Source organism: Maylandia zebra, linkage group LG3, assembly GCF_041146795.1.
Source record: "Maylandia zebra isolate NMK-2024a linkage group LG3, Mzebra_GT3a, whole genome shotgun sequence".
Lineage (NCBI taxonomy): Eukaryota > Metazoa > Chordata > Actinopteri > Cichliformes > Cichlidae > Maylandia > Maylandia zebra.
Window position 1 is genome coordinate 52,857,054 of NC_135169.1, and position 12,618 is coordinate 52,869,671.

At 47.2% G+C, this 12,618-nt stretch overlaps 1 protein-coding gene across 1 annotated transcript in view; it reads left to right on the plus strand.

Annotated features, from left to right (window-relative positions):
- The first annotated feature begins 313 nt into the window (after positions 1-313).
- LOC143416584 (NACHT, LRR and PYD domains-containing protein 12-like) overlaps positions 314-12,618 on the plus strand; it is a 294,773-nt gene continuing 282,468 nt past the window's right edge. The window contains exons 1-3 of the mRNA XM_076881993.1: positions 314-469; positions 4,906-4,982; positions 5,099-6,923. Of these exons, the coding sequence (XP_076738108.1) occupies positions 360-469; positions 4,906-4,982; positions 5,099-6,923 (2,012 nt within the window). The 5' untranslated portion in view covers positions 314-359. The remainder of the gene's footprint in view (positions 470-4,905; positions 4,983-5,098; positions 6,924-12,618) is intronic.

Sequence of the window (12,618 nt, forward strand, 5' to 3'; positions counted from 1 at the left end):
TGCTGTGCCGTCATCGTGTGGATGCTTCTTTTAAAGTTGGAACTCGTGTCTTTATGATCTGCTTCATTTCATTGAACCTTTATTTCTAACCATGAAGTCCCTTTGAGGTTACAGCCTCCTGGTTAGGTTTAGGCTGTTATTGTGCTTCAGGCTGAAATATGAGGAGTAAGGAGTGGGGCTGGTTAGCCCTCATGACCCTCACCATGACACATACGTCACAGGACAGTGTTTACCACAGAAACTCCATGAAATGATCAATGAGAACTTTAGAAACCCGTCAGTGTGATGCTTCCAGTACAACAGCACCTCTGAGTGTGTGTGTTTGCCTCTCAGACTAACTCCACCCTGACATCAAGAAGATGGAGGAAGAGGATGGAGCAGGATCTGCAGCATCCAGCTGTGTGTCTGTGAGGAGTGACCGGTCCAATGATAACCCTCCAGACTTCAGTAATGAACCTGCAGCAAGAATGTAAGAGAGCTGCTGACTCATTTATTCAGTGTAAATAATGATTTTTGATGCAGTGGGAGAAGAAAAATGACAAAAACATTTTTAAAAATAAGGATTAAAATATTAAAAACTATGTTTTTGAGTTTCCTGATGTAGTACAAAAATATATGAACATAACTGTATATAGGACAGATATTTTACGGTTCTTTTAGGCAGCACCAAAAAACAAAAAGACTATTTTTAAGCTGTCTGAGGTAGTGAGTCAACATGTCACACTGGGTCAAAGGTCAGGGAGTAAAAGTGTGTTTTAAAGGAGGTTTAAAAGCAGCGAGTGAAGGAGCCTGTCGAGGTAAATCGTCCCTTAACTGAACAAATTCAGTTGGTGGACCTCTGTGTGAAATCAAGCATCTGATTCACAGAGAGGATAACCCTCACATGGGCTGTACAACATTATATAGGGAGACAAAAACAGAGCTTATCGTAGCCATCGCTCTCTCGCATGGACGTGGCAGTCTTGCTGTCTGCTGCGAATCCTCCCCGTACCTCCGTGACCTCGTCTGGTATCTGCTCCCTCCTCTGTAAGAGACAGTAAAGGAAAACACGTCTCTGCCTAGTCTTGAAAATCTAATCTTATCATCCATTGTTCTTCTAGGGCCTCTTCTTCTTGTGGCCTCAGCTAACTGCTAATATTTAAATGGCTAACATTAACATGTGTGCCAGCCAGGTTAACATTTATGATGAACTATGATTAATTAACTGATGTTGAAACTGGAGCTTTACTGACCTCTGAAATTCCTCCTAAAGTGTTATTCAGTGTTGTGACAGTCAGCTGCTTCAGCTGCTGCTGGGATGGGCTGTGGCAAAGAGAACAGAGAAAATCCAAATCAGAGTTTTTCTCTGAATTAAAAGCAAGGAAACAACAATATATTCTACATGGTGAAACTGATGGTTTATGGTGTTTGGGTCTGTTTTTCTGTATTTATGCAGATAAAGTGTAAACTCAGATGAATTATACCATCAAATGTTAAAGGAAAATATCAGGATGAGTGTCTGTGAGCTGAGAAGGACGTGAAGACATGGAATGTCACCTCTCTGGTGGGGAAGGAGCCTGAGTTAGTGCGTGAGGTTGAGAGGTACCGGCTAGATATAGTCGGGCTCACCTCTACGCATGGCTTGGGCTCTGGAACCAGTCTCCTGGAGAGGGGCTGGACTCTGTCTCAGTCTGGAGTTGCCCCTGGTGAGAGGCGGCGGGCTGGGGTGGGTATTCTAATATCCCCTCGGCTTGCTGCCGGTACGTTGGGGTTTTTCCCAGTGGACGAGAGGGTTTGTTCCCTGCGCCTTAGGGTCGGGGAACGGGTCCTGACTGTCATCTGCGCTTATGCGCCCAGTGGCAGTTCAGAGTACCCAGCCTTCTTAGAGTCCCTGGGGGGGGGGGTGCTGCTGGAGGGTGCTCCACCTGGAGACTCTGTTGTCCTGCTGGGAGACTTCAATGCTCACGTGGGTAACGACAGCGAGACCTGGAGGGGCGTGATTGGGAGGAACGGCCTCCCTGATCTGAACCCGAGCAGTGCTTTGTTATTGGACTTCTGTGCTAATCACAGTTTGGCCATAACGAACACCCTGTTCGAACATAAGAGTGTCCATAAGTGCACGTGGCACCAGGACGCTCTAGGCCGTAGGTCGATGATCGATTTTGTAATCGTATCAGCAGACCTGCGACCATATGTTCTGGACACTCGGGTAAAGAGAGGGGCTGAGCTGTCAACTGATCACCACCTGGTGGTGAGTTGGATCAGGTGGCGGGGGAGGACGCTGGACAGACCTGGTGCACCTAAACGCGTAGTGAGGGTGTGCTGGGAACGTCTAGCAGAGGCCCCAGTCCGCGAGATCTTCAACGCACACCTCCGGCAGAGCTTCAACAGCATTCCGAGGGAGACTGGGGACATTGAGTCCGAATGGACCATGTTCAGCGTCTCCATTGCCGAAGCTGCTGCATTGAGCTGCGGCCGCAAGGTGGTTGGTGCCTGCCGTGGTGGTAATCCCCGAACCAAATGGTGGACACCAGAGGTGAAGGGAGCCACCAGGCTGAAGAAGGAGTCCTATCGGGCTTGGTTAGCCTGTGGGACTCCGGAGGCAGCCGACAGGTATCGACAGGCCAAGCGGAATGCGGCTCGGGCAATGGCTGAAGCAAAAACTCGGGTGTGGGAGGAGTTCGGAGAGGCCATGGAAAAAGACTTTCGGACTGCCTCGAAGAGATTCTGGCAAACCGTCAGACGTCTCAGGAGGGGAAAGCGGTGCTCTACCTGCACTGTGTATAGTGCTGGCGGAGCGCTGCTGACGTCGACTGAGAAAATTGTCAGGCGGTAGAAGGAATTCTTCGAGGACCTCCTTAATCCCACTGACACGTCTTCCGAGGAGGAAGCAGAGTCTGGGGATGAGGGGAATGACCCACCAATTTCCGGGGGCGAGGTCACTGAGGCAGTTAAACAACTCCTTGGTGGCAGAGCCCCTGGTGTTGATGAGGTCCGCCCCGAGTTCCTGAAGGCTCTGGACGTTGTAGGGCTGTCCTGGTTGACACGCCTCTGCAATGTTGCGTGGAGATCAGGGGCAGTACCTGTGGACTGGCAGACCGGGGTGGTGGTCCCCATCTTTAAGAAGGGGGACCGGAGGGTGTGTTCCAACTACAGGGGGATCACACTCCTCAGCCTCCCTGGGAAAGTCTATGCCAGGGTGCTGGAAAGGAGAGTTCGTCCGTTAGTCAAACTTCGGATACAGGAGGAACAATGCGGTTTTCGTCCTGGTCGCGGAACACCGGACCAGCTCTTTATCCTCTCGAGGATACTTGAGGGTGCATGGGAGTTTGCCCAACCAGTCTACATGTGTTTTGTGGACTTGGAGAAGGCATTCGACCGTGTCCCTCGGGGTGTCCTGTGGGAGGTGTTGCGGGAATATGGGGTGTCTGGCCCATTGCTACGGGCCATTCGATCCCTATACAACCGTTGCAAGAGCTTGGTTCGCATTGCCGGCAATAAGTCGGACTCGTTCCCGGTGGGTGATGGGCTCCGCCAGGGCTGCCCTTTGTCTCCGGTTCTGTTCATAATTTTTATGGACAGAATTTCTAGGCGCAGCCAAGTGGCGGAGGGCTTTCGCTTTGGTGGCCTCAGAATCTCATCTCTGATTTTTGCAGATGATGTGGTTCTGTTGGCTTCATCGGGTGAGGGCCTCCAGCTCGCACTGGAATGGTTCGCAGCCGAGTGCGAAGCAGCGGGAATGAGGATCAGCACCTCCAAATCTGAGGCCATGGTTCTCAGCCGGAAAAGGGTGGAGTGCCCACTCCGGGTCGGGGATGAGTTCCTGCCCCAAGTGGAGGAGTTCAAGTATCTCGGGGTCTTGTTCGCGAGTGATGGGAGAAGGGAGCCGGAGATCGACAGACGGATTGGGGCTGCAGCTGCAGTAATGCGGACGCTGCACCGGTCCGTCGTGGTGAAGAGGGAGCTGAGTGTAAAAGCGAAGCTCTCAATTTACCGGTCGATCTACGTCCCTACCCTCACCTATGGCCACGAGCTGTGGGTAGTGACCGAAAGAACGAGATCGCGGATACAAGCGGCAGAAATGAGCTTCCTCCGAAGGGTGGCTGGCCTCTTCCTTAGAGATAGGGTGAGAAGTTCGGCCATCCGGGAGGGGCTCAGAGTAGAGCAGCTGCTGCTCCACATCGAAAGGAGCCAGCTGAGGTGGTTCGGGCATCTGACAAGGATGCCCCCTGGGCGCCTCCTGGGTGAGGTGTTCCAGGCATGTCCCACCGGGAGGAGGCCCCGGGGCAGACCCAGGACACGTTGGAGAGATTATATCTCTCGGCTGGCCTGGGAACGCCTTGGTATTCCCCCGGATAAGCTGGAGGAGGTGGCTGGGGAGAGGGAGGTCTGGGCCTCTTTGCTTAGGCTGCTGCCCCCGCGACCCGGCCCTGGATAAAGCGGATGAAGATGGATGGATGGATGGATGGATGGATGGATGGATGGATGGATGGATGGATTAATAAAATGATTAAAAAGCAGAGCTCAGAGTGGTAGAATGGTCAAACATGGATCCACGGGTGGTTCAACTGCATTTGGTGACGTGACTAAAGCAAATCTTTCAAATAATCCCACCATCAACGGGATGTTGTCTCCTTTACTACGGTTACTTTACTTGGTCACCGTGTGAATTTCTTTGAAATGAACCAAATTCTTTTATTTGTTGGTTGTTGCATATTTAACCTCTACAGTCAGGAAAGGAGGAGATGAGGCCTCAACAATGTTGGGTTGTAGCTGTGGTTCAGGTTAGAGTGAGTGTCCATGGAATAAATGTAAGTCAGTGAACTGGAAACATGACCGTGTTAAACTTTGTTTTCCTTTTTATAATGAGTCTAATCAAAGGTGCACAGAAGTATCTCCACTTTGACTTTTCTATGTCACCATCAGAGCTTCTGCACAGTGTGGAGAAAGATCCAGAAGCAGAGCTGGACTGCAGACAACCAGTCAGAGCAGCTGTGTACAAAGTAAGACTGAACATCTGTCTGCTGATGGACTCATTTCTGAAAACTGGACTTCTTGTGTTGTTCAGACATTGAAGAGTCTTCTTTCTCTTTAGTCTCATTGTTTTTCTTTCTTTCAGCAGATGTTGGTCTGCAGGGGGTTTTAGATGAACATAAGATCAGTCTGAGGAGGAGATGTGAACGTGTGACTGAAGGAAGTGATGAAACAGGAAGTAGAACCCTCCTCAACAGGATCTACACTGAGCTCTACATCACAGAGGGACAGAGTGAAGAGGTTCATACCCAACATGAGGTGAGGCAGCTGGAGACAGCTTCCAAGATGGACGCCCTCCATGACGCTCCAATCAGGTGCCAGGACATCTTTAAAGCCTTACCTGACCAACAGAGACCCATCAGAGTGGTTCTGACCAACGGCGTGGCTGGTGTTGGAAAAACCTTCTCAGTGCAGAAGTTCACTCTGGACTGGGCAGAGGGCTTGGAGAACCAACATGTCAGTGTGGTGGTTCTGCTTTCATTCAGGGAGCTGAACCTGATCAGAGATGATCAGTACAGTCTTCTGAAGCTGCTCCATATTTTCCATCCAACATTACAGAAGGTCACAGCAGAGAAGCTGGCTGTCTCTCAGCTTTTGTTCATCTTTGACGGCCTGGATGAAAGCAGACTTTCATTGGATTTCACCAACAGGAAGCTGCTGTCTGATGTCACACAGAAGTCATCAGTCAGCCAGCTGCTGACAAACCTCATCCAGGGGAATCTGCTTCCCTCGGCTCGCGTCTGGATAACTTCCCGACCTGCAGCAGCCAATCAGATCCCTCCTACATGTGTTGACAGGCTAACAGAAGTACGAGGCTTCACTGATGCCCAGAAGGAGGAGTACTTCAGGAGGAGATTCAGTGATGAAGAGCTGTCCAGCAGAATCATCTCCCACATGAAGACATCCAGGAGCCTCCACATCATGTGTAGTATCCCAGTCTTCTGCTGGATCACTGCTACAGTTCTGGAGCACATGTTGACTACAGAGCAGAGAGGAGAGCTGCCCAAGACCCTGACTGACATGTACTCACACTTCCTGCTGGTTCAGACAAAGAAGAAGAAGAACAAGTACCATGAGGGACGTGAGACGAGTTCACAGGAGCTGACGAAGGCTGATAGGAAAGTTCTTCTGAAGCTGGGGAGGCTGGCGTTTGAACACCTGGAGAAAGGAAACATCATGTTCTACCAAGAAGACCTGGAGCAGTGTGGTCTGGATGTGACAGAGGCCTCGGTGTACTCAGGAGTTTGTACAGAGATCTTCAAAAGAGAGTGTGTGATCTTCCAGAAAGCAGTCTACTGCTTTGTTCATCTGAGCATTCAGGAGTTTCTGGCTGCTGTCTACATGTTCCACTGTCACTCCAACAGGAAGACAGAGGTGGTAGAAGGTTTTCTAGGGAATTTCCGAGAAGAATACAAAAACAGATATTTTTTTAAGAACAGCTTCACATCAATGGATGTCTTTTTGACTAAAGTCATGGAGAAATCCCTCGAGAGTAAAAATGGCCACCTGGACCTGTTTGTTCGCTTCCTTCATGGCCTCTGTCTGGAGTCCAACCAGAGACTCTTAGTAGGTCTGCTGGGTCAGACAGAGATCAGTCCAGGAACCATCCAGAGAGTCATCAACAACCTGAAGGAGATGAACAGATATGAAATCTCTCCTGACAGAAGCATCAACATCTTCCACTGTCTGATGGAGATGAACCACCTCTCATTATTTCAGGAGATCCAAGAGTTCCTGAAGTCAGAGAACAGATCAGAGAAGGAACTCTCTGAGATCCAGTGCTCAGCTCTGGCCTTCATGCTGCAGATGTCAGAGGAGGTTCTGGATGAGTTGGACCTGCTGAAGTACAAAACATCAAAGCGGGGACGACAGAGACTGATTCCAGCTGTGAGGAACTGCAGAAAGGCTGGGTGAGTCCAGATGTGATCATTAACATCATTGATCAGTGTAGGTTAGTAGTTTAATGTTGAAAATAAAATCAGATTGTAACCACAAAGTGTTTGTGTCCGTACGCTGCAACCTTCCACACCATTCCTTTATTGTACAGACTCAGCAGCAGCTCCATGGATCCCAAATCCAAGAGTGGAGAACAGATTTGAAGTGTGTCACATCCATGCAGTCACAGCTGTTTCCACCATGTTTCCACTGATATTAATCCTGTTCAATGACACGTTTCATATCAGTGAATATGTTCTTTAGGACGTCCACTGACATGTTTAAGTGTCCTGCTGGAAATCACTCAAATTATCCATGAAATCCATGAAAAATCCTTTTAGTGTTTCTAACTTCACCCTCTGTCCTCTCTCTCTCTCCATCCTCCTCACTGCTTCTTTCACTGATAATCACACAAACATCGTATTCAGCTACAAAATAACACAATAATATCATCTGATGATCATTATTATAAGAGCAGGATCCATATTTGATATCAGAGTAACACACTGCTTGGTTATGTGCAGTCATCATCAGTGACTGTGGGTCAAACAGAAGCTCTCTGATTGGTTGCTGACCTTGGTCACCTGTCCACTCTCACCTGTTCGTGTTTGCTCTCTCTTTGCTGTCTCCATCCTCTCTCTCCTTTCTCTCCCTCTCTGTCTTTGTACCGTCACTCAGGTCCAATGGAAACAGTGACATTTACAAACCAATCAAAGACAAACTGATCCATGTCAGGTTATAACAATATTCAAAGTGAATACAGGCTGCTGCTGGACACAGACAGGTAACATCATTTTGACTTGCTGTCACCTGGATCTGGACTCATAAACACTGAAGCCCTGAACAGGAATACAAATCATTTTCTGCCAACTAGCGACACAGCAGCAGATAATGGCTCAGAAAGCTAAAATGAGCCAATCATTTCTGTGTTTAGTTCCCCTGAAATCAGATCTGATATCAGCAGCTCTGAGTTCATTCATCATTATTGTCCAGTGATGAGATTTCTGCTCCGTTTGGTAACAGTCAGCCAGAGGTGGGCGGTAACGAGTTACATTTACTTGATTACGTTTTTGAAAAAAATGTACTTTTAAAGTACCTTTTTTGCACGATACTTTTTACTTTTACTTGAGTACATTTGTGAAGAAGAAACGGTACTTTTACTCCGCTACATTTGCAAAATTCGACTCGTTACTTTAAAAAAAAAAAATTAGTTTAACGCATTAGATAACATGGCGCCAGTGGAGTTTCCGGTAACTTTTTTACCAATGAGATGTGGCCGTGCAGTCACATGACCAGTTTGAAACTGTGGCGGGCAGAGCGGCTCAAGCGTTTCAAAGTAGCAGACACCCAGTAAGAAGAAACATGAAAAATGGCAGAGTCTACGCTAGAGCTGAAGAGGATGAACAGCCTTGGCCTCATATACAAAGAATGTTTCGCTTAAAAGCAGTACAAAAGAACAACTATGTCTTCAGCGTCGGTGTCTTCAGTGAGAGCCAAAACAACTCAACTCGTGTAACCTGAGGAAACGGTAAGTTTTCTGTAAATATCTTTTTAGCTGTGGTTAGCTGGATTTCAGTCTTATGTTACAGCAGCTGTGTCGAGCTCGAGCTGCGAGTCATATTTTCGGCGCTACGTTGTAGTGAGATAAGTTTGTGGGTGTTTTGTGCAGCTTCTGCTGTCCCTTTAACTGCTCGCTGGTTAGCTAGCGTGAGCTATAAGCTAACAGCTAGCCTGGTTAATGACGCTAGAGTTCCATGCACATGCAAACAGCTCGTCTCTACTGCTTTAACTGTTAAAACATAAGGCAATACTGAGGGTGACAGGGTTTATTATGTGAAACAGCAGCTTGTTTAGTTTAATTAAGCCGGGCAAACACTGCGATTTTATTTTATTTTATTTATACTTTATTTTATTTTTTCAGTCGCGTTATTCAGCTCCTGCTCAAACTGTACAATTAAATCGCAGAGGTTAGAAGTTCATAGGTCACGATGCAGGGTCTCACACTATACGGCCTGATGCTCTGATGCGACCTGAGTGCTCAAACTGTGCGTCCATAACATGAAGCTTATCATACAAAATCTGTCCCTCGCTCTCCCTCTTTGTGTCTTTCACTCACTCACTCACTCACTCACTCACTCACTCACTCACTCACACAGACACGCACACACACCGTCAACTTTGCTAAATTACTAATGGAAAACATTGACCAGGCAGCTGTGATTGAGCAGCAATGTCCATCCAACTCTTTTCATGGTTGTTGTAGTCGTGATAATTTTGTGAGGCCACATTGAAAAGGCTCGGATACGGAAGCGTAGAGCTGCCTCATGTTAGTACAATATACCTTTCACGTTTGAACAATATAATATCACCTTCGTACAATATACATATTGTTCAAAAGTGAAAGGTATATTGCACGAACATGAAACGTATATTGTTATGACAATAAACTTTTCACGTTGTAACGTGATATAGCTCTATTTTTCTTTTGCCTGGGTGGCAGCTCTACGCTTACGTACTCAGATGAGCTTGCCTCATCCTACAAGTTGTGCCTCCATCTCTTGTGTTCAGATCACACGCTGCACTGGCGTGCTGCTCCACCGGCGTGCTGCTCCACCTTTTCTCTTTGATTTCTGTGTTTGTGCGTGCGCAGTGTGAGAGGCTGCGTTGAGGGGCAACAGGATTTCAAACAGGTTTGATTATCTTGCGACCATACGATTGATGATTGGGAGCTGGTCGTGAGGTGTTAACTGCTTTTTGTTACCCCATGTATACTACACGATGCATACACGATTAAGGCAAAACTCGGACCGATCCCCAAAACGGTTGCGCGACTGAAATCGGCTCAAAATGGGCCAAAAATCGCACAGTGTATGGCCAGCTTTTGGAGGCTAGCTCCAAACAAACATCTGCAGCTTGGCAGTGTATACAGCACTATAATGAGCAGACCTAATTCTTTTGAAAACCTTACATCTTTCCACAGGTCTCCACTTCATCAGACATCACCTAGACACAGAGCTGGATGAGGCCAGCACAAACAGCGGCCTATTCGACGAAGATGATGGATCCATGGGGTCAGGAAAGCCAGAAGCAGGGGAGCTGGAGAGGTACCTTTCATGTCCATTCACTGGAAGTGTGGATCTATTGCATGGCTTTCGTCACATCAAGAAGCTGTCGATCAAAGTCAATACAGCTCTTCCTGCATCTGGAGCTTGTGAAGGACTTCTTAGTCATGCAGGACTCATGTTCACTGCTAAACAGTTACAGCTTCACAGCAAGAACCTTGAGAGCAAACTGCTGCTGAAGCTTAACTGTTATGACATGCACAGGTTCTTTCTCTTCAGCACCCTCTGCTGGTCATAGTGGGAATACTCACCAGCTTATATTTTGGTAGGGTTTTTCTGTGTTCCTGTGGGTAGAGGAAACAGGAAGCTGGTCGCTTGTTAGCCTGCAGAATATGTTGTTGCTCTTTAAAACGTTTCTGCCTTGGAGAGTTATTGCTTGTGAGTATTAATGTACAACATGTTTACAAGTTTATTTGGTGCATTTCTATTACAGAGATTTGTTTAGAAACCAGTTATTTCATCTGCTATGTTTATCTTTGAGGAAGCTAAACTCGCTAAGTTGTATTGTGATCAATACTGAGTCGCTGTTGATTACACATACTATATAACAGTATAGTTCATATCCTAGAAGTGTGAGTAAAAAGGAAAAGACATCTTGTAACATTTACTTTGTGTTTGTTTTTAGTTTTACGGGAAGAAAAGGATGTCAATTCAAGGTTCAAGGTTCAAGGTTCTTTATTTGTCACATGCATAGTTATACAAGTATAACTATATATATATAGTATATACATTGGGTTATTGACAATATACAATTATTGAACTACTGACGAAGTAAAAAGCCTTAAACTTACTTCCGCCTCCAATGTTCATTGAAACCGTTAGCTGTCTGTCAAGTTGGGCAAAGGGACGCACAATAAGGACAGAGCAGTAAAAAAGCAGCTTCTCAGCAGGCCGAGATAATCAAAGACAGCAACCTCATCTGCCAGCACGTCTCATCTCTACTACTGCTTACTCTCGCCACACAGCAGCATTGTGAGATGGAGGACACACAAGCCACAAAAGAAATAACGCAGCTGTCGGCTCTAGAGACCAGGTCAGTGGCCTCTATAGCATCTAGTGGATCATCAGCCAGTCGAGCCGCTGCTGCAGCTCATGCTAAACTGGAGGCAGCTTGCGCACGAGCCGATTATGCCAAAATAGAGTCAGAAATGATGATTGAGAAGGCTCGCATAGAAGCCAGATTGAACACTTTACAGTATGAAAAGGAGGTAGCAGCAGCTATGGCTGAAGCCATCATCCTTGAGGTTGCAGGAGAGGACTCTGTCAAAACTGAAAGGAAACCAGCCTTTGAAGAGACTGCTGAAAGGACACTCCAGTATGTGGAGCAGCATCTACAGCCAACCGAGAGCGCTAAACCAGAGGCAGAGCATAGAGAGTCAACTGTTCATGAGCTGAAGCCCACGATTCCACCCAGGCAAAGCTTTGGTACTCCATATGTTGAATCTCACTTGTTCAAAATGAGAAACAAAGCCATTCCATCATCAGGGCTATCTCAGGAACCAAAGTCTGGTAATTACCCCCACTCAACACCGCACCCACCAGAGAGCACAAGGGAAAGGTCGCCTGATCGAGTCGCACCACCACTCCTACCAGATGGCAGTGCTCAGGTGGGTGATATAGCAAGGTACTTGGCACGGAGGGATCTTATTAATGCTGGTCTCACAAAGTTTGATGACTGCCCTGAAAATTACTGGGCATGGAAATCTTCCTTTCTGAATGCAATCAGTGGACTAAAACTCAGCCCTAGTGAAGAGTTGGACCTCCTTTTTAAGTGGCTGGGGCACGACTCGGCACGGCATGTGAAAAGAATAAAGACGGTGCATGTCTGTCGTCCTGAAGTTGGACTGGACAAAGCCTGGGAACGCTTGGAGGAATGTTTTGGCTCTCCAGAGATAATTGAAAAAACACTGTTCGACAGGCTTACAAACTTCCCAAAGGTCAGCAGCAAGGATCCTGTGAAGCTGAGAGAGCTTAGTGACCTGCTGCAAGAGGTTGAGGCAGCAAAATCAGAGGGTTATCTCCCAGGGCTAAGCTATCTTGACTCTGCACGTGGTGTCGCTCCAATTGTGGACAAGTTACCTTTGTGGACACTAAGTAGGTCACATCTAAGTAAAAGGAGGATCTCAGCTTTGTGATCGAGTGGGGGGATGAGATGGGCTATTGGCCTTAGATGAGCATGTTCTGCTGCCACCTCAGGGGTAGGTATCTCAGCTCTGTTACTCGGAATGTTATCACATTCAATTATTGTCGGCAGCGTGACTGATGTGGCTCCATCTAGTGAATCCACTACAAAGCCTGTAGCTCTTCTACCCATCATTTCTGTCGTTCCCGCACATGTACGAATTGTAAATGGAGACTCCTCCTCCTCCTCCCCTCTATGCCATAAACATCAAAAAACTCTGACCTGGCAAGTGACCGATTACTCTGATCATCGAGCACGACATAAGCCTTTGTCACTCGCTCTGGCTGCGCTTTTGGGAAAACCTTTACCAACCAGATCTTAGAACAGGATCTTCCTCTCTGAGCCTCTTCACATACTTCGGTACAA